This window comes from Suillus fuscotomentosus (genome assembly GCF_016647785.1).
Source record: "Suillus fuscotomentosus strain FC203 chromosome Unknown F5891scaffold_4, whole genome shotgun sequence".
Taxonomy (NCBI): Eukaryota; Fungi; Basidiomycota; class Agaricomycetes; order Boletales; family Suillaceae; genus Suillus; species Suillus fuscotomentosus.
The window spans coordinates 999,318-1,019,332 of record NW_024539516.1 but is presented as its reverse complement, the minus strand read 5'-3'; the positions used below and the strand labels follow the sequence as shown (position 1 = coordinate 1,019,332).

The 20,015-nt window shown below is 48.6% G+C and overlaps 6 protein-coding genes across 6 annotated transcripts; 4 read left to right on the top strand and 2 right to left on the bottom strand.

Annotated features, from left to right (window-relative positions):
* The first annotated feature begins 326 nt into the window (after window positions 1–326).
* F5891DRAFT_1003549 (RIO1-domain-containing protein) lies at window positions 327–2,413 on the top strand. The gene is made up of 5 exons (XM_041360313.1): window positions 327–585; window positions 632–1,032; window positions 1,089–1,372; window positions 1,428–2,223; window positions 2,273–2,413. Exons 1-5 carry the CDS (start codon window positions 345–347, stop codon window positions 2,366–2,368), a joined length of 1,818 nt encoding a protein of 605 aa, XP_041232294.1. The 5' UTR covers window positions 327–344; the 3' UTR covers window positions 2,369–2,413.
* F5891DRAFT_1003548 (dihydroxy-acid/6-phosphogluconate dehydratase) lies at window positions 2,414–4,904 on the bottom strand. Its single transcript, XM_041360312.1, has 11 exons — window positions 4,637–4,904; window positions 4,510–4,586; window positions 4,436–4,450; window positions 4,132–4,385; window positions 3,869–4,071; window positions 3,624–3,818; window positions 3,384–3,573; window positions 3,152–3,326; window positions 2,910–3,103; window positions 2,761–2,854; window positions 2,414–2,707 (listed from the first exon to the last, which is right to left on the bottom strand). The coding sequence occupies exons 1-11, from the start codon at window positions 4,778–4,780 to the stop codon at window positions 2,455–2,457; spliced, it is 1,794 nt and encodes a 597-aa protein (XP_041232293.1). The 5' UTR covers window positions 4,781–4,904; the 3' UTR covers window positions 2,414–2,454.
* Window positions 4,905–6,415: 1,511 nt separating this feature from the next.
* Window positions 6,416–7,991, top strand: F5891DRAFT_1003543 (uncharacterized protein). The gene is made up of 3 exons (XM_041360311.1): window positions 6,416–7,012; window positions 7,080–7,802; window positions 7,856–7,991. The coding sequence occupies exons 1-2, from the start codon at window positions 6,810–6,812 to the stop codon at window positions 7,645–7,647; spliced, it is 771 nt and encodes a 256-aa protein (XP_041232292.1). The 5' UTR covers window positions 6,416–6,809; the 3' UTR covers window positions 7,648–7,802; window positions 7,856–7,991.
* Window positions 7,992–8,119: 128 nt separating this feature from the next.
* Window positions 8,120–11,545, top strand: F5891DRAFT_1003535 (uncharacterized protein). The gene is made up of 7 exons (XM_041360310.1): window positions 8,120–8,805; window positions 8,863–8,900; window positions 8,960–9,686; window positions 9,744–10,059; window positions 10,116–10,169; window positions 10,222–10,800; window positions 10,854–11,545. The coding sequence occupies exons 1-7, from the start codon at window positions 8,125–8,127 to the stop codon at window positions 11,216–11,218; spliced, it is 2,760 nt and encodes a 919-aa protein (XP_041232291.1). The 5' UTR covers window positions 8,120–8,124; the 3' UTR covers window positions 11,219–11,545.
* Window positions 11,546–11,815: 270 nt separating this feature from the next.
* Window positions 11,816–13,946, top strand: F5891DRAFT_1182125 (Septin-domain-containing protein; the record flags this gene model as incomplete). Its single annotated transcript, XM_041366117.1, has 6 exons — window positions 11,816–12,217; window positions 12,272–12,583; window positions 12,635–12,681; window positions 12,733–13,711; window positions 13,767–13,881; window positions 13,933–13,946. 6 exons carry the CDS (start codon window positions 11,816–11,818, stop codon window positions 13,944–13,946), a joined length of 1,869 nt encoding a protein of 622 aa, XP_041232290.1.
* A 2,536-nt stretch (window positions 13,947–16,482) lies between these two features.
* On the bottom strand, window positions 16,483–17,996 carry F5891DRAFT_1003527 (chorismate mutase). The gene is made up of 5 exons (XM_041360309.1): window positions 17,594–17,996; window positions 17,514–17,535; window positions 17,175–17,464; window positions 16,841–17,124; window positions 16,483–16,788 (listed from the first exon to the last, which is right to left on the bottom strand). Exons 1-5 carry the CDS (start codon window positions 17,817–17,819, stop codon window positions 16,723–16,725), a joined length of 888 nt encoding a protein of 295 aa, XP_041232289.1. The 5' UTR covers window positions 17,820–17,996; the 3' UTR covers window positions 16,483–16,722.
* Between the last annotated feature and the right edge of the window lie 2,019 nt (window positions 17,997–20,015).

Here is a 20,015-nt window from a genome sequence, read left to right as displayed (position 1 = left end):
TTTGCAATGGTGGGTGGGTGTTGCAACATGTATCATCTCGGCAATAGGCTGGTAGGTGATTGCAACTAGACTCACAATTGTACACTCGGCGGGTTCTGTCCAACTAAGTCCGGGTATTCAAAGCTTTGTCATGTGGGGTATAATTCTGATAGATATTATGCAGATTTTGGATTAGATAAAGCTTGCTAAGAATTTATCTTTTTCGGGTCGGTTACCTGATGTTGAAGCTAGTAGCTAGCACCAAATAAGTCCACAGATGGGTCACGTGCGTTTTATTAATATCTTATCAACCCTGCTTAAACTTTATTGAAAGTAGTGAATTATCGATTGCTTCAAACCACGGCATGTCTGCTTCGAACCAGTCCGCCATCGTGGAGGGGCAGTTTGACGATGCTCCTTCTGAGACCGCTATCCTAGCAGTGGACGACCAGCGAGATCTACGCATAGGCGGATACTTCATTGACGACGAACACCATCTCCTATGGTCTGACGAAAGTTCGGAAGATAATGACGGAGACGAACTAAACGAAGATGACTTTGAAGATGTCAGAGCATGTGATGAAGATTGGGAGGTCGCAGAGCGGGGTGAGTTATATTCACCCATACGACCACCAATGTTTGATCGTCCTAGATTTTACCAAACAATATAACCGGCTTCGGCAGCATGTCGCTGTACGCACTGGCAACGCACAGGGAATCGCATCTTCCATTAATCACACAGCTGTCGTTGCACCTCTTCCTGCGGTAAATAAGCCACGCAGTACGGTTCCTACGCATGCAAAAGACAAAATTGTCGATCAACTGGCTGTTCTCTCCAAGTACTCGTCTCGCATTGCTAAAATTGATCAACTGTACGTCATGGGAGCTAGCGTGAATAGAAAAGGTCCTAGTTCATATGCAAACGCGAAGGACAAGTCAGATCGTGCCACATCTGAGCAAGTACTTGATCCCCGCACTCGGATAATTCTTTTCAAGATGATCGGGCGAGAACTCATCCAGGAGGTAAATGGATGTGTTAGTACAGGAAAGGAGGTGAGGTCATCTGGGCTTCTCTTTACATGTTTGCCTACAAGCTTGAGAATGTTTAGGCAAATGTTTATCATGCTCTCACCCCCACCTCCACGCATATTGCCCTTAAAATATACAAGACATCAATCCTTGTGTTCAAGGACCGCGATCGTTATGTGACAGGCGAGTACCGCTTCAGACGTGGCTATAGTAGACGCAATCCACGCAAGATGGTACGTCTGTGGGCAGAGAAGGAAATGCGCAATCTCAAAAGACTTGTGTCTGCCGGGATACCGTGCCCCGAACCCATCGAAGTTCGGGAAAATATCCTGGTAATGGGTTTTCTTGGTGATGAGGAGGGCTGGTAATATTTTCACGCTGAAATCTCTTCCATCGCTCATCCGTCATTTGGACGCCAGGGCATCCCCTCGCTTAAAGGACGCCGAAATTCCCTCCGAATTATACCCAGCATTGTACGAAGAGCTCATTCTCAATGTCCGGAAGATGTATCACATTTGCAAACTTGTTCACGCCGATCTTTCCGAATACAACATTCTCTTTCACGGTGGACATCTTTGCATTATCGACGTCTCGCAATCCGTAGAACACGATCACCCTAGCGCGTTCGACTTCCTGAGGAGTGATATCAAGAACATCGAGGACTTTTTCGAAAGGTTTGGGGTAAAGTGCCTGGGTTTGAGGCGATGTTTTGATTTCATCACGAGAGTGCACGTAGTCGAGGAGGGGCAGGACGAGGGATCTGCTTTGAGGCACTGGCTCACAGAAGTCGACGAAGAACAACAAAGTTCCTCATCTATGGATGGAAGCAATAACAAGACCACTTTCTCCTCGAACACATCAGCTACTCATGAAGACAATATTTTCCGTCAATCATACATCCCCCGCACGCTGAACGAGGTATACGACGCTGAACGGGATGTGGAGCTTTTGACGAAGGGTGATGGGAAAAATCTGATCTACGCAGAAACTATAGGTTTGACGCATCCTACCTCTGGTGCGAGTCCGGAAGGTGAGGTCAGGCCACATGTACGCTTCAAGGGCGAGGAGGATGTGGATCTCGTTGACGAAGAATACACGAGCGACAGCGAGGAAGAGGGGAGTGAAGAGCCTGAGGCTGCTGAGGGGGGTGAGAAGAATGTCTTCGACCCTCGCAAACCTAGGGGCCACAGGCACGAAGATCGGGAGGCCAAAAAGGCAAGCATTTCGCTCTATCAAAAATTAAACATTGCTGATTTTCACTCAGGAACGCAAGAAAGCCGTCAAGACCGAAGCACGTGAGAAACGGAAAACTAAAATGCCCAAGGCAGAGAAGAAGCGCAAAACAAAAAGCTCGCGATGACACTAAAGGCCCCTTGGATATATCCTTTCATCTTCGATAGATTTATTTTATTTTCATTGAATGCTAGGTATAGAATATAACTGTTCTTAACCATCCGTGATGCACCCGTGGCTAGCGTCTTCGACCATTTTAACATACTTGTAGAGGGTTCCTTGGGTAACCTTGATTGGTGGGGCAACCCAGGCTTTCCGACGGCGTTCCATCTCCTCAGAGGAAATATGCAATTCCATGGTGTTTGCCACAGCGTCGACAGAAATGGTGTCACCATCCTCCACAAGCGCAATAGGTCCACCGACCTGTGCCTCAGGGACGACGTGACCTATGCAAAATCCATGAGATCTGATAGATATCCCATCAGTATACAAATCATCGTGAATGGGAATAGTACAAACCCCCCGCTAAATCGCCCGTCTGTGAGGCACGCGACGTCCTGACCTAGACCGGCGCCTATAATCAAGCTAGTGGGCTTCAGCATCTCACGCATACCTGCATAGTCCGAGTATCAATATTACCGTTCGGGTCAATCATACTATTCACTCACCAGGGCCACCCTTAGGGCCGAGGTAGCGCATGACGACGACTGTTTTCTCGCCCTTTTTGATTGAGCCAGACTCAACGGCGGAGACAAAGGCCTCTTCTGAGTCGAAGGTGCGAGCTTTTCCGGTAAACCCAAGACCCTCCTTGCCGGTAATCTTGGCAACAGCACCTCCAGGGGCCAAATTACCACGCAAAATTCTAGGGTCATTTGAGAAAAAGAGCTATTGAGAGATGGTAATGACGAACCTGATGTGTCCGGTAGCTTTAATGGGCTTATCGAGGGGGCGGATTACGTCCTGACTAGCAGAAAGTTCCCCGTGTTTATGTACCCAACGCTCTAGGTTCTCGCCTAGTGTGGCGCCAGTGACCGTCATGTTGTTGCCGTCAATGAAATTATTTTTCATCAAGAAATAAAGTATCTCTGTAGTTGAAGAAAAATTGTGAATAAGAAAATCACCATGGTAGTTGAATCACTGACTGGGTATGCCCCCGATTTTGTAGATGTCCTCCATGACATACTTGCCGCTTGGTTTGATGTCGGCGAGGAAAGGTGTTGACTCAGACACTCGTGCGAAATCATCAATGGTAAGCTTGATACCTACGGCGTGTGCCATAGCAATAAGGTGCAGGACGGCATTCGTCGAACCTCCTAGGATCATGATGAGAACCTGAAACTCAGTATGAGTGGTTGTAGAAATTGAAACAAAGCATGGCAGACCATAGCATTCTCGAATGCCGAGCGCGTCATGATGTCGCGGGGAAGAATGTTTTTCTCGATGAGATTTCGCATGGCGGGACCAATAGTCTTGCATTCATCGTGTTTTTCTTGAGATTCGGCTGGATACGACGAAGAACCAGGAAGGGTCATCCCAAGGGCCTCAGCTGCACTGGCCATAGTGTTCGCCGTGTACATCTGCCAATATGTGAATAAACTATCGCTGGATTGGGTACAGTGGTACTAACGCCTCCACAAGCACCTGGGCCAGGACATGAATGTCGTACTGTCTCATACCTGACGGCTTCTGCTTCTGGCGTTTTGCCATTTTGTAGGTATTTTCCGTACGCCTCGAATGCAGAAACAAGATCTAGCTGAGGTTGACCCGCACATGAACCCGCGCGAATTGTGCCTCCATACACCATGAGACCCGGACGGTTGATTCGTCCGACTATACAAGTATGATAACGTGTCAGTGCGCGTGGTGGACCTAAACAAGTACCTCACTCACGAGCCATCAGCACACCCGGCATATTCTTGTCACATCCCGGCACCACAACCATTCCATCCAACCAGTGTCCGCCAGCAGCTGTCTCTACTTGATCTGCAATAAGGTCGCGCGACTGCAGAGAGTATGACATTCCCGCAGTGCCCATGCTAATCCCATCGCTGACACCAACTGTGCCGAACTGGTAGCCAATTAGGCCAGACTCGACCAAGGAACCCTTGATTTCCTGCCCCAAGCCAAGCAAGTGTCGGTTGCATCTGAAAGCACCTCAGGCAAAGATACACTTATTGCATACGTTCTTCCTTACGGGTTGCCCTCATACCTTGACCAATCATAGTCAATGGAATAGCCACGGAAGAATTTGATTGCTTCAACACTCACCATACACTAGCGACACCGACCATGGCCTTTTGAAAGTCCTCCTGATCTTTGATACCTTCAGTAGCGTACAGCATGGCCTACGAATATCAGTTTCTTCAACATTCCTCGCCCGGCTCAAATGACTCACTTGACTTGCACCTTGGTCTTTAGGTTGCGTGACAGTCCTGCTATAGCGGTTCATGATGGGCTTGTCTTCGCATCTTGCAGGAGACGACCACAGTGATCTTGTTTGCCTCGCAAGGCCCCTGCTAACCGAGAGTCTCGAATGCATCGTTTCGATCTGCTCGACAACTCGACTCGGACAAAGTCGAAATAAAAAAATATATCGACCCCCCGATTTGGCAGCTTACGGAGATAGACTGTGCCGTAACTATGTTAACATGCCGCACTTTTGAGCAGCAAGAGCGATGATTTCAATCGAGACGTGCATGCAGTACTGCTATGTCTCGGATGTTTTTTTTTACTAGATCCTGAGCCATAAGTTCCATGGAGAAACCATGCATGCGCTTGTCATAATTTTTTTTTCGACCGTCCCCACGGACCACGGTATTTGAATTCTGAGTTGGTGAGTCCGAGTCAGCGCAATTCGCGTGAACTGATCATGATAACACGGTTCACGACCGTATAATTTTGTGGGAGTGCAAGTGGTGCATAGGGCCACCTCGAAGACATAGTGCTATCATGATATTAAACTTTGTGGCCTACCGGTAAGCAGGTCCGTTTTGTACAAGTATGGAAAGGCTCATCCTCCTCGCCGATCATGTTTCACTTTTGTCATCCCCTCGATACTGAAAAATCATAGAGTTAGGGTCAATTGTAAGCTCCCGACAATAATGGTCAGTCAAACTTGTATGTTTGACTCCGGAGTTGGACGCGGCGTACGGGCCCATTGATTGAAGATTCCTTGGCGGTGTGTTGGCGATCTGACACCTTCTGACACCAGCGTATATCACGAGTATCCAAAGGGGGGGAGAACAAAATTTTCCATGAATTTAGACTCTGGTACGGGGTTTTTTGGAGTATCTGCATTATCTGGATGTGGATCCAGTTGTTCCGCCATTCCGCCTCAAAAAATCTGAGCCATGCCATAGCGGATGTAAACTTATTCCAGCGGATTTTTTTTCCGTTTCTGTGCTCGTCTTCCCTTCGCGTGCCCAACGCTTTCGCCATCAGAGCATATTTCGCTAATGGCTCTCAGTAACATCCTCATTTCTCAACAATCCGAGCGCTGCTGAAAGAAGCAACCCCTGCAATACCGTTGCACCAACGCTTCCCCCGCAAGTTCACGTTCTGCGTAGATTGCTAGGAGAGAGGTATGGATGACAGAGATGACGATAAGTTATCAAGTTCGCTCCCACAAACATTACACGCACACATAATACGTCCCAACGATCCACATGTGCTTGCCGATGAGGCGTCCTGGAGTGCCCAAGACAGACATCTTGTCCAGCGACAGGCTTCCCGCTTCATTTCCCAGTCTATATCGTCGCTGACTCCTGCGACCTTTCCAAACAGCCATGGTTCACGAGGAGAGTCATCACACGATAGATCAGTACCACCAGATGTAGAAGAGAGTGGATATGTTTCCCAACGCATTCAAAACACCTCGGCTGGCCGGAGGGGAGCTTTTGCCACTGGCTTCGCGCAACATTATAGGGCATTTCCAGCTCAGGGCAATCGAATTCCAGGCAGCGAGACACCCTTCTACCTTCATCCTCCCTATGCGTACCCCCCTTCCCCTTCAAGTCAAAATCATGCGTCACCGAGCCCATTTCAAGGTAGGGCAGGTCTCTCGTCGTCGTCCCACACGGTTGGAAGGCCCGGAGGTAGCAGTCGCACGCCAGAAGAGAATCGAAAAGAAGACGACAGCGACGACAGTGAGCAGATAACACGCGAGGTCACGTCCCTCGATCATGTACAAGAGATCTATTTGGGCAGGTATTTGACCTCACAGCCAAGACCAGTGCCCATTTCGTCCTTCTTTCCAAGGGACGTGACTAGCAGTCGTGAAGATAGCCCCTACCTGTACAGTGGACCTCACTGTGAGTCCTTGATGATGTTTGAAAAAATACTGTAAATTCTGATTTTTCCTTGAAGCATATGATGATTCTAGTTACCTACAACCGCCTTCGCATCACCTTGAGTCAACTACCATCCGACATCAATCACTTCCTTCTCAACGATGGGAGGAGCGCAGTCGCTCTGGGTCCTCTAGCAATCGATATGCACCAGGAACGTCGTTGGATGATCGCCCGATTCAGAGGGCGTCCTCGTATTCTCTCCCTCCAATTAGAACTTTCATGCGGCCACTCAGGCAAGAGTACTCTGACAGAGGACCACAGTCATTCTCACACGGTCTGCTTGATGAGACACGGGAAATTTTGCCTCCAGAAGTATCAGTGGAGGACACAGAGTCCAGTAACGAGAAACCGACGTATAGGCGAGGCAAGAGAAAGCGATCAGACAGTCAGGATGAAAGGAAGACCAAAGTGGTGCGCAAAATCTACGTTGCGTGTGATTTTTGCCGAGGTGAGTGAATACCTTTTGCGGGGACTGCTCAAGAACTTCACCTCCGATTGGCCCCCTAACTTTACAGGGCGGAAACTTCGATGTGACGGGACCAAACCTTCCTGCGCTAATTGCTCCACCCGAACCTTGAAATGTGTATATAAGGACCATCCCAGACGTCGCGGCCCTGGAAAGGCACCGAAAGGCTCGCGGACCAAGAAATCAGAAGGGAAAGGTCGAAAGGGGAGGAAAAGTTCTAAAGCGGCCACAAGTGAAGTTGATAAGGAAGGATCAGAACAGCCTTCAGCTGCAGCACTCCCAGATCGGCATGTATTTGAGCCACCGATGATGTTACCGAATCACGGTTACCCTCAGTTGCCTGGGCTGGAGGCTGTTTATGCGCCACTGCCCTACACTGATCGTCCAAGTGCTTCGAACGTGCATCACGAAGAATCGGAACTAATCCCACACTATCACTTTACGAGCGGTGTGATCGATCAAGGAGCAGTGGAGAGCCTCCGGCCACTCTGGGGACGAGAGGAAGAAGACAGGCGGTCAGCGGAGTCAGGACATCCATTACCTCCTGGGTCGCGGAAGGGTGGTGATACAGACGATGAGGAGACGAATTAAAAGCCAGGCGAGGTGTTGACCGACCGACGCAGGCGGAGAGTGTAGAGGATCGGCACCCACAACTGTCCACGGCGTTATGTCCCGGCGGCGCACTGCTTATTACGTATTCTAGAGATCGGATACCTCTTTACATATCGTTGCTACGCTCTTTTCTTGGTGAGCGTCTTTTTTGAATGGGCTCTCTCACGTTCTGTTGACGAGAAATGAAGTCTAGATGCGAATGTTGTTTCGGAATCACCCTCTTTTCCGTGGCTGAGCCATATCCGCCGTACCCTATTTCCTTGTTTCAATCCTGATGCTGAGATAATCTAGTTTAATTTTCTCAGCTGCAGATTATGTTATGTTGATTTATTTCTGTGATATAACTCGTTTGCTTGTTCAGATCCAAATAATAATTGAATATTTCAACAAAAACGGAAATAAATGATTCAAATTTACAAGGATTCAATTCAAGTCGGAGGAATAAACTTGGCTGTAATGAACCCGATTGGTTCGGTGCATGTAGATTTCAGGCTCGGCTCCGTTAGCTTCCCTCTTTTCTGGAATTTCGGTGTTTATCATCCCCGCGCTTGCCTCACCTCGCGGGCAAACCCTCGCTCTGTCTCCCCCGAACGGACATTCGATTCGTCCGTCATACTCACGATGCCGCTCGTCGTCGACAATGGCGAACAACGCATCACGAACGACGACGACGACCGTATCCCAATCCCTCCTTCCGTTCAGTCCGTCCCAGGGGCCACTCATTCGTATTCTTCTAATGGTCTTGTCCCCGGAACAGTTGGCAACGGCCATGATCCTCACTCCAACGGCTTAAACGACTTCAGTGGCTATACAGTTATGGTCGCTGGTCAGCGCACCGGCAAGACTTCATTTCTACGTCTTCTCTTGGACACCAGTGAAATATCCTCAGCTGCCACCAAGGACCAGCTCGCCTCCGTCGCAAAGTTTGTACAGGGTTCCAGCGGTCATACATCCCACATACGCACCGCATCCATCAATATCGACCATGATATTGACCAAAATAGTACACCTCAGGTCCTTACTCTCACGCTCGTGGATACACCTTCTTTGACCTTCGAGGACGAAGCTTCCACCGAGCGGGCTATTCATGAGATACTCAGGCATGTCGAATCCAGATTTGCTGATGGCATCGAGGATGTACGTTTTACCCAGATTCCTTTCCTACATTATATTGAACCCCATTTTTCGGTGCAGGAGTGGAGATCCCCAGCGGGTGACAACAACATCCATTTGTGCGTTGCTGACATGGGCGCTTAGTCACCGCGTCACTGTGAACTGACCCACGGACCAGGTGTATATACTTCTTGGATCCCGACGTGATTGTTCCGCCTTCTGTGCCAGGACCTCCTGCTCCCTTGGTCACTCGGACTCGGGGCAGTAGTTTCTCTGTCACAGAGCCGGAGCCCGTCATCCTCGAGCCCCCTGTCACCAACAATCCGCTCCTATGCCGCCCTTCCCTTCCTCTTAGCGAAATTAACACCATCAGGCGGCTTTCTGCTAGAGTCAATGTGCTCCCTGTAATTGCTCGTGCAGACACGCTTACCAACGACCGCCTTGCGGCCGTCAAAATGGCTGTCCGCCGAGATCTCGCGGAAGCCGGCATTGGCTTCGGAATCTTCGATATGGACTCCCATGCGCAGTACCAGCACCGTAAAGATGCGGCTGAATCTGCGCACCCTGTAAAGGGTGAAATGGTGAATGGTTACAGTGGGCATACAAATAAGTCTTCGCCGCATGGACATCCTTCGCCTCCGAATTCCCCAGCAGTAGCGTCTCTCAAACTCCCATATGCTCTTATCTCACCCGATATCTACTCGCATAGTGATGGCGTAGCGAGAGTGCCCCTATCACGTCATGAGCTTGTACAGCAATATGCTCCTTTGGTTCTTCGTCACACCGCTTCTAAACTGACGCGTGGCAAATTTATCAGAAGCTATCGGTGGGGATCTATGGACGTTCTAGATCCTGTTCATAGTGACTTCATGCCGCTGCGCGCTGCTATATTTCATCACATGGAGGTAGGCATTTCAGGTGCCCAACTTTTGATGTCACCATTAAAATTAACCTCGGTCTAGACGTTGCAGAAATACACTCGAGAATATCTTTTTGAAAAGTTCAGAAACGAATACCTGCTTCAGCACCATTCTGCTAACCACCAGCTTCACCCCCATGCCATACAACAAGCAGTCCCGCGTACTTCTGTACCTCTTACGCATGCTCCTCGCCCTGTTTTGACTATTGAGACTCAGCCTGGCCATGGTTCTGTTCGACATCCCCCTCTTCCCATGGCCCGCGACATTCCTCCTGGGGCGGATTTGCGTGGGCCACCACTTTCCCGTCCGATGACAGAAGGTACTTCTTCACAGCTTCAAGGCAAGACAGCGTCTGGGAGTAAGTCCATGCATGGGCTCCTAACTCAGATAATTTGTGCTTATTCTGAACAATAGGATCTTCCAAGCAGAGGACTAAGAAGATTACAGTGGCATGCAATTTTTGTCGATGTATGTAGACTCCGCCCTCCCTTGCGGATTCAATACTCAGGACGCTCTCTAGCCCGAAAACTCAAATGTGACGGGGGACGCCCTGCTTGTAGCCAATGTGTCAAGCGGTCCAACCTTTGCGATTATATGCCACAAAATAGCAAACGGCGCCCTCTTAACCGTCCAACTAAGGAGGATAGTGAGTCTGAGATAAGTGGCGAAGACCGATCCGAAGACAACGATCCTTCGGTATCTCCCGAGATCGTTTCCCAGCCACTATCTCGCAGGAGCTCCAACGTCGTTGATAAGCGGCCAATACTAGATGGCTTCTCGGCCATCGCTGGCCCATCAGAGCCCCGCGAAGGTCTTCATAGCATGCCCCCCAGGCCTAAGTCTGGCATAACTACAGGAAGTTCGGGGGTCTCCGATGGACGGACGTTGTTCAAAGACAATGAGTTACCCCATATCGCAACTTTGTCGCTACCCGAGAACTCCCCTGCAGCTGCGATGAGTGCTCCCCCGCTCCCGCCTATTAGACCAGCCTCAGAGCAACAGGCTGCTCAGCGAAAACGTGCATCCACTGTTCCTGGGAGGAGCAATCGTCCTGCTGCTAGCACTGGTCCGAAAGTGGTGGCATGCAACTTCTGTAGAGGTTGGTTCGTCCAGCATCGTGTTATCATGGACTAATTTAAGCATCATATGTAGCGAGGAAGACGAAGTGCGACGGAGCGCATCCAGCCTGTTCCAGCTGTGCGCGAAGGTCCCTCCCATGTAACTACAATCACGATTCCAGCACCAACGGCGTGAATAAAAAGGGGACTCGACGTGCCTCTACTTCCAAGGCAAATCCCCCTCAAGCACACCTTTCTTCCGTGCAGTCACCTCCCTCCCACTCCCCTCCTTCTTCAACGGTTGTCGGCGACTCTCGTTATTCTGCCGGGAAGTCCTTTGAGGACAACCAAGGAGAGCCTATGGATGTCGATCTGAAGAGAAAGATGGATGACATGGAGCCTTCGCATATTCAAAAGAGAATGAGGGTGGATGAAACCAGCGGGGACGTTATACCCTGAGCACCATCCATTGATCACCCCTCATCATCACTCCCCCTGACCAAACCGGGTGTAAACTGTAGAATTAGCTCGCATATGCACTGTCCCTTGGGAAGCTTGGAAACTGTCGTTGAACGTTATGTTTTTTGGGTTATCTCCAAGTGTTCTTGTCTTGTTTTGTGCATGGACTGTGATTGCACTGTATTTTTTCTCCTTTGCTATTCTCGTTTCGGGCGCCAATGTTTTCTCTTCGATATAGCTATCGTCGACCATTGTATGTATGTCAATTCAAGTTGGGGAATTAAACTCAAGCTCAAGTTTGGATAAACGTTGGAACTCGTTGTGCTATTGCCATTGGTGGGAATTCTAAGGGCCTGATAGCCTATCAACCAGCGCGGGGTTGCCATGGGCTTGTGATTCTGTCGAAATATGTATTTGACTTATCCTTAACACCAAAATTGCCGTTGAAACGGGAGCCCAGTTGCCTCCCGTGGCCTGTAGACCTTTCTCTTTGGCTGTAAACTGGCATTGCTATATCCTACACGTTCTTTACTCTACCAGTGTTCATACCCCCACACTGTCTCACTCTCACTATTCTTCCATTTCCTGTATCTCATCATGTTTTCTTTTCGCCGAAGGCCCAGAACTTCAAACTCCACGGGGTCACCACTGAAAAGCTCTCCCTCTTTGCCTGAGCTGCATTCTCAAGGCATTCCATGGCCGCAAAACTTGGTAGATGTCACGGTGATACATGAAGGTCCCCTTCCAGAGCCCGAACGTTATCCCCAGCAAGGTGCGGTCAAAAGCTTTGTATCCTGCTCCGATCGTGCCCCCATTCCGTTCCACAAACCATTTCGGTTAATTGCAGGACAACCGGCGGAAAATGGCAGCAAGATTTCGTCTATGTATATGTCTCATCCCCCGTCTGCGTTCGGTAATTGGAGATCTTCTACCGTTCCTGTCTTGTCGCCACGGCGATCTCACCGTAAAAACCGTGCATCACCTGCATTCAACCTCATGGTATGTTACCACATCGATCTCCCAAAATTGATTGAACTACGACGCGTCAACCAGGTCGTAGGAGCAAGAGGCACAGGAAAGACTTCGTTCTTGCGTTTACTTCTCGAAACTGCAGATATATCGCCAAATGCGACAGAAGACCAGCGTGTGGGCTTGGATCGGTTTTTAAATGGTTCTCTGAAGCATACACAGCAAATTAACACGGCGCGTGTTGAGATTTGCGAGTCGCGATATGACCGAGTGCTTCTGACCGTCATTGATACCCCCGGGCTGGATTTCAGCGACGGACACGAGTTGCGGGTTGAACGCCAGGTCAGTGGGATGATCAGGTATCTTGACGCGCAATTTGCAGATACGATGAATGAGGTATATCACGCAATCTTGTTCTTTCGAAGCTGTTACTTAATAAATATATAGGAGTCTAAAGTGGTCCGTCAAAGCAAAGGAGATCAACATGTTCACTTGTAAGAATTTTGTCATGTTAACAATTATTGATTCAAACGTTCTGGATCTAGGTGTATCTTTATGGTTGATCCCTCGTCTATTTTGTCACCGTCACCTCGCATCCAATCCCCTATGTCGGGCAGAGCCCGGTCAGATACCACGGTTTCTCGTACTACCGTCGGAGATATCCAAGAAGCCATTTATAATCAAGAATATTCCAGAGACTTCGCAATGTCCCCCGCTGAGCTTCGCGTGATCCGTCGTCTTTCGGCACGGGTGAACGTGCTTCCTGTTATTGCACATGCGGACTCACTTACAGATGACACGTTGTCGCTCGTCAAAGCTGCTATTCACAGGGATCTAGAATCAGCTGGCCTAGACTTTGGGGTGTTCTCCACACCCAAGCCGAAAACGGACTCCCCCGTACCGGTGTCACTCTCGGACGATAAAGCTGCCACAACGTTGCCGCAAGAAGTAAACGGTCACCGTGAGAACGGCGACGTCCACCAGAATGGCAGCTCTTACGTTGCAAATGATAGTGAAAACCAGGGACGTCCCTCACGTCCAGTGATTACACTGAAAGGGACGCGGCTTTCCCGTTCTCGTTCTCGCTCTCGTCGTGACCTATGTGCCGTAGCTCAAGACGAAAGAGAACCCTACTATCCCGATGGCGCCGAAGAAGACAGCGTAGCAAATATTCGTTTCTCAGCTCATGTTGTCTCCAAAACAAATCTCTCAACGTTACTCCCCTTCGCGCTTATCGCTCCAGAACAGGCAACTACCCCGCGTATCAGATGGCCGCAGCCAGCTTCCCCTGAATCTAACTTTTGTGCGCGGGAAGACGTGACAGGACCCTCTACCCCTGTGGCAGAAACACCAATTTCTCTCGATAGTCCTACCGTCCGCAAATCCGTATTTTTTCAATGTCCCCCGCAGGATCTCAGGGGCGTGTTCACTCGGAAGTTCAGATGGGGGACTATTGACGTTCTCAACCCTGACCACTGCGACTTCGCTGCCCTCCGAACAGCGATTCTATTGACCCATCTCAAGGTAAATAGTTTGATGACATATTGTATACACTGGTGATACTACAGACACTCCCCAGGTTCTCAAGGTACATACTCGAGAAGTTCTGTACGAAAAGTACCGAACGGAGAAACTCTTGGCTAGGCGTGCAACCAGGAACATAGGCCCCGAGGAAGCGAAGCGTCTGTTGGAAGGTACGCCACCTGTTTGCGAATTACGGTCTTTGTGACTCATTCTGTCCCTAGATCTTGGCCTGTAATTCCGTCAATTTATTCCTATTACGAGTTCTATCAAGATCTCTCTTGTACTCCCTAGTTTTTGATTACTTCCTCTGGATCAGTTATATATTGTATGTCATCGTTCATACTATGGATCTATTTTTTTGCACTCCCTTTCACAATTGGGAATATCACATTGGGCTTCCCCCGCACTTTTGGATTCATCTACGCTCTTTTTAAATACCCTGCTTTTGAACCCTTCTTTGAAATTGATTGTAATCTGGTACAGGGCCCCTCAAAGGTTTTTGAGACTCGAACTCAGTGGGAGATAGAAGCACGGACGAAACGAGCTCCGGGGAGAGCCCTGTGATATCAGCATGGAGCCGATACATAACACAACGGGACAACAATCCAACAATATAAGTCAAATTTGGCCAATCACGATTGAAGGGGATGGGAAGGGCGTAACGCAGTACGTCAACGGACAGTAGCAATTACGAGTATGGTCAATACAGCGACCGTAGAAGAAACTGGACTTCAATTCTATGATGATGATCAAACTCAGTGGGTTCTTGCGGCGAAATCTTGCGGACGTAGCAATCCCGGATAACTGTAAGTTTCCGAGCACCAAATCGCCAGTCGCCAATGCGCTGGCGCAGCGGCAGTATCCGTACATAATTAATTTAGCAGGGCGACCAGCCCTCTCCAACCCTTTCTGCAATCTCACCCCAGAAATGACACAAACTTGCCACAGGACCAAGGCCTAAACTGTATGTGATGATATACAGGCAGAACTTGAACACGCTCGCCCAAAACGGAGAGGCACAGGCACTCCATGTAAACTTTTTAAGTGACATAGCTAAGATAATTATATCGATAATTATAAGCCATTTGGGGTACTACCACCAACGATATGAGCTGACATAAGCTTCCACTGGATAACTCATCGTCAACGATCACGCAGCTTTCCCATGTTTCACTGATTCAAAGGAGCTGTACTATGTCTTTATGTTTCCTTTTCTATCCATAATATTATTGATGAAAAAACTGGTAGCAGATATATAATCGCTCTAGATCATAAGGATCGCACGTTCTTCTCCAGTGACGCCGGTCTGGGTGCCTTTGTCCTCAATTTTCGTCGAGGGTCGATAGCCATTGCATTCTTGGCCATTCCAAAATTGCAATAGATATGGATCCAGAACATCCATGCCAGCTCAGGACGGTTGAACTTGGCAACTTCCCATCCACACGTTCGATGGCCTCCTATCGATTTTCTCAGCGGATTTGAAGGATGGGACTATATCCGTGGCAGAGCCCGCTATCCCTCCCGAATTGCTATTCCTGACATGTGTGAGTACCACCCGCCGCAGACGGAACGTGGGACGGGTGCTACAGGTGGTGGGTAACTTGGTGGTTCCACCCACACGGATACGCGTCGGAGGGCTTGCTGAATTTGCGTATCTCCAGGTATCCATGGGTAGTTGGTACCCCAAATAGCAAATCATTTTTGGCCGAGCCAAACTTAGTACTATTCATTGAACGAATCCCTACCCGACGTCGTAATCTGTCGAAATCACGCTCGCGGAGGTATGAATAGGTACGAACATCTCATGCCCCGCAGCGCTGTGATATGATGCTTACTTCATAAACTATGTTTCAGGTGAATATTTATTAAAGTTTACAGGGAGCCACGGCCACTATCAATGTATCATATTAAGTTCTCGATGTTTACAATTCGTTGTGCACGGTCCGATTCTGATGTGCAAGATCTATGTTCGCATCTATCTTTTATACATGTACCTGGACCATTATTCATTGGATTTGTCTCAATGGTGAGGAAGCGTTTTATTTCATCATCGGGCATGTCTTCTGAATCGGCACCCGGCTGCGGGTTACCAGCTATGCATCCACCCCGTCGTAAACTAACAGCGTTTCCAATCCTTCTTCCGCAATCTTCCAAAAAGAAGCGACGAGCCAAAGCGGAAAGGTGATGAGAGCATAATATTAATGGTATTTCATTGTGTCTTCCTTGAAGTTGTCATTCTAAATTCTAGTGGCATCGAAAGCATGCTGTTCAGCAGTGTACCCTCCATCCTGACCTGATTGAAAAGAGCCTGATTGACTCTGATAGTGGTCACAGATATTGTGTGGTACTACCCATATCCTCGCAAGTCCGAGTTGTATCTGTAATTTCGCACGATGCATTTGTCACCCGTAGATCCACCACCCGCCTTGACACTGTCGACCAGGATGGATGCAGGTAGGCCTTCAGAGTGCTATTTACCCACGAGTTAGGCCTTGGGTACGGATGCCACTCCATTGCACCCATGTCACACCCTAAGATTTTGATGGCATCAAGAATCAAGTACTTGAGCCCGAAATACTCGGACAGTCTAACAAAGCAATGTCACGTTAGTGGTTGTCTTCGTGCGCCTGTCACCAAGGCCATGCCACGTAGTAAGGTTGTAGTAAGGACCATGTAATATCCGTCAGCACTGCTCACACTACCTGCTGCTGCGGCATCCACCAATGAACAGGTTTCTCTTCCCGAAATAACCTCAGATCTCCACCTCATCATTTCCAGTTAAGATCCATGAAAAACCCACGACCAGATGTCTAATATCAAAGGTGGTGGAATACCACAAGATAAATACGCATGTCGGCAGGTAGCGACAACAACCCTAGATATACTACATAACCGATCGAAAAACAAAAACAAAGACTATTGTGATTATGTATGGTAGTACCTCAAGGTAGGCAGGCGGGTCATTCAGCGTAAGTAAGTTGGGTTCATAAAGCCAACCATGCGATTCGTTACTATGCAGTGAGAGCATCGATCTCTTCCTGTGACAATCCATCCAATCTGTGCAATAGGTAATCGACCTGGTAAAATACATTAAGTCGAGGATCCACCTGGATACAAAGAAACGCGTACCTCGACCTCTTTTGTCAGAGGGATGATATAGCTTTCGTACAACTCCACCACACCATCAACATCAATTTTTGCACTACCATTCATATGAGAGTTGACTATGGCATCACCATCGGCGCTGAATTCTTGTGCGTATATGGCAGCTTTCTTGCGTAAACGCTGAAGCAGCTTGCGCTCAACCTCCGGTTTCGTAATCAACGCCTCGAGTGCGGCTCGGTTAGGCGTCAGGATGTGGGGGATGAAGGCAGCGGGGTTTGTAATGAATTTTGATTCAGAAACGAATTTTCCTGCACTCAAAAAGATTAGAAGGATATCGGGCTCAATAGAAGTGACTGACCATAGTGCACGCGTTTACTAATTGCCTGCAGAACTTCAACGTCTATTGTAGCTGCGCTGCCGTAATTACCATCGTCCTCGTATTCTTCATCTCCAATAATCCCATTTGAGCGCTTGATCGCTGCTAGGGCCAGAGTTGCCCGCCTTGTTATCCGCGGAACAATGGAACGAGTGTAGAAGGACAGAATTGATGGATTTGCATTGATAGTGTTTGGATATAGTATTTTTGGGAAAGCCAGGGGTAACAGTACTGGGACGGGGAGATTGGACGTGAAAGGGTATTCATCTGGGCTATTATGACGTTAAACCGCGAAACAGATCTGATTGTAAGAAGATATACCTTGTATATCTACGAGCTCTAGCTGTGTAGTGATGGGATTTAGCACATTGCCTATGTTTAGCATTGGTCAAAGTACGAACCATGGAAAGTTTCAATCTCTTTCAAGAACCACTCGAGCCAACTTCCATCAAATTCCATATCCCTCAATTCCTCGAAGGAGCCACGTATGTAGATTCGGGGGTTGTGAGCGAACTGCGCCCGCTCTATCAAATCAAATATGATGGTATCTTCAAGGCGGACCAAAATTTGACGGATCCGCTCGAGAGACAAAGGATCTTTCTCTAGCATGAAATTTTGGGACAACATGGTGAGAGATGGGTGTTCGGGTAAGAGGAGGATTGTGGGTGCGGTGGATGCGGAAGGCTGCCGAGACGTGGTACGGTTTTAAGTATGACTCGGATGAAACGGATTGCTTCCACGCTAAGAACACAGATTTCCGTTGTCACACTAAACTAACCGCACTGGGGGTTTCTAGACATGCTACGTGCCCTCTAGTCTACTTATATTAAAAAGTGATCAAAGCGCTGAATATTGAATCAATAATCCTCTCGGATGATGTTTTTAGACCGTGGATTTATTACGGCATTCCAGCATCGTCTCTGCGCGGAGACGCCATCATTCTCTTTCGGTTCTGAAACGGCCGAAAGGGGTCCCGCCATCCTAGCGTTCCTCTTATCCTAGGAGACCGGTGACCGCAGCAGGTGCTAAGAAAGTGGTCTGCCTCGCGACGCTCTGCTAGGCGCTTGGGCTTCGCTTATCTAAGCCCAACTACTTATAATATTTATAATTGTCTTCAAAGGTAATCACGCCACGTCCAAATTACTTTACTACATGTACAAACCCACATAACTAAGTAACGTTACTACTCTGAGAACCCTCGAGCCCCAAGGCGTCGCTAACCGAGGCCGAGTAACGAGATGTGGTGGTATTACCGCGGCGACCGGACGGGCTGCCAATGAACAAGCTTGCTTGTAAGGTCATATGTACATAGTACGTTGACCCAGAACACAAGGCCATATATACTAGATCACTTATACCTAAACCATGTAGGCAGGTGACTCGCGAAAACAATAAAGGAAGTTTCAAATTACTTAGCTGGGATAAGCTCAGAACTATGCGGCTAGGTACGTGGGTACTCCCCGCATTCTTGATATTACCTAATACTATTACCCCGTCGTCCCTAGTTGTTGTAAATTCGGCAGCCGATCTACTACCCCAATCCTTTACTCCATGAAACCGGTTAGGATGCTCGGAACTGTAATCGGTCGTTCCATGATTATGTACGGCACATAATACCCTGAATGGCTCTTGCAAACTAAAGGCGTGTTTCGCCACCTCAAGTTGCATGTCTTAGGTGCCAAGCCCTTGAACGTGATGCCACGTATACAGCACGTGCCTGCGCCTTGGAAATATGTTGTACCGATCAGTTTGCGTCGTGCGAAGATCAAAAACAAAGTAGGAGCTGAGCGCTGAAAGGCGATTCAACGGATCAGTGGCTGTTGGAGTTGCACGATCTGTGATAGAGTCCGATGGAGATGGAGTCACCGGGAAGCAACTTGTTTTACTCTGTTGAATGGTGCTAGGCCTCACATCGGTTTCAGACAGACCCACGCGGTACTTTCGCCCTTTGGTATTTTGCACACTGCACTGCGCAATCACAGTGCCTGATTCCCACTCCTCCGAGCCGTCACTTGATTCTTGATGTGAGTTGTCAACCTCGTCATAGCATGTGCCGACCCTGAACTGCGTCCCGCAGGGTGTATGGGCATTGGGCGAGCACTTGTCACAGGGGATAAACCATGTGAAACTTACAACGGGAAGGTACATGATTATAGCGGGAATGAGCGAAGGGCCGCCCAGCGCCAGAGACAGCTGCAGAACACAGCGGTAATAGCTGAATGGTTAACATCCAGAGATTTATCAGACGCCAAGAACATATACGGACGCAAATAGTAGTGGAGTGTATTATCATTCATTGCCGAGCAAGATGAATGCCCGTGGTAGAAATTGAGTAGAAACGCAAACTGCGCTTTGATGTTCTGATATCGGCGGTCCGCTCCCATCGAAGAGGCCCTGTCTGGACTCTGCAATGGCCGAAGCGGGAAGCAATGTGCTTCTTCTATTAGTGCACCAATCATGTCGCGACGCACCGCCCGGATCTTAAACATCACTGTCTTGATTAATAGAACCACGGACCAGAATATCCACATGGATTTACAAGGACGGCTCAGATGTGGAGACGGACTGGACTACGGAGTCATGTATGGACCCAAACACCTGGGCTGTTATTGCTCCTCAGCAACGTATATTATATGATAGTCGGGCGGGCCTACCTTTCGTGCTATGATGACAATTGAAGCTATTGGTGTCTTCGATCCTGTCTAGAACTTGTATAGCCAGATGATTGGATGACGGAACATACACTTTTGAGAGTTACCCGAGGCACATGTTTGGGACGAGAGCCTGTTACCATAAACGATGAAGAATTTTCATTGGCTGAAC

Bases quoted from the DNA above. Each gene is read 5' to 3' on its own strand.
- F5891DRAFT_1003549 (XM_041360313.1), top strand. From the start codon at position 345: ATGTCTGCTTCGAACCAGTCCGCCATCGTGGAGGGGCAGTTTGACGAT. The intron at 1,373-1,427 runs GTAATATTTTCA...TTTGGACGCCAG, and splicing joins CTTGGTGATGAGGAGGGCTG to GGCATCCCCTCGCTTAAAGG. The intron at 2,224-2,272 runs GCAAGCATTTCG...ATTTTCACTCAG, and splicing joins AAGATCGGGAGGCCAAAAAG to GAACGCAAGAAAGCCGTCAA.
- F5891DRAFT_1003548 (XM_041360312.1), bottom strand. From the start codon at position 4,780: ATGCATTCGAGACTCTCGGTTAGCAGGGGCCTTGCGAGGCAAACAAGA. The intron at 4,072-4,131 runs GTGAGTGAGGTA...ATACTTGTATAG, and splicing joins GCCGGGTGTGCTGATGGCTC to TCGGACGAATCAACCGTCCG. The intron at 2,855-2,909 runs GTGAGTGAATAG...CGGACTATGCAG, and splicing joins CGGCCCTAAGGGTGGCCCTG to GTATGCGTGAGATGCTGAAG.
- F5891DRAFT_1003543 (XM_041360311.1), top strand. From the start codon at position 6,810: ATGCGGCCACTCAGGCAAGAGTACTCTGACAGAGGACCACAGTCATTC. The intron at 7,013-7,079 runs CTACGTTGCGTG...CAAGAACTTCAC, and splicing joins ACCAAAGTGGTGCGCAAAAT to CTCCGATTGGCCCCCTAACT.
- F5891DRAFT_1003535 (XM_041360310.1), top strand. From the start codon at position 8,125: ATGAACCCGATTGGTTCGGTGCATGTAGATTTCAGGCTCGGCTCCGTT. The intron at 10,060-10,115 runs GTAAGTCCATGC...TCTGAACAATAG, and splicing joins AGGCAAGACAGCGTCTGGGA to GATCTTCCAAGCAGAGGACT. The intron at 10,801-10,853 runs GTTGGTTCGTCC...CATCATATGTAG, and splicing joins GGCATGCAACTTCTGTAGAG to CGAGGAAGACGAAGTGCGAC.
- F5891DRAFT_1003527 (XM_041360309.1), bottom strand. From the start codon at position 17,819: ATGTTGTCCCAAAATTTCATGCTAGAGAAAGATCCTTTGTCTCTCGAG. The intron at 17,465-17,513 runs GTATATCTTCTT...ACGTCATAATAG, and splicing joins AGAGCTCGTAGATATACAAG to CCCAGATGAATACCCTTTCA. The intron at 16,789-16,840 runs GTACGCGTTTCT...GTATTTTACCAG, and splicing joins CTCTGACAAAAGAGGTCGAG to GTCGATTACCTATTGCACAG.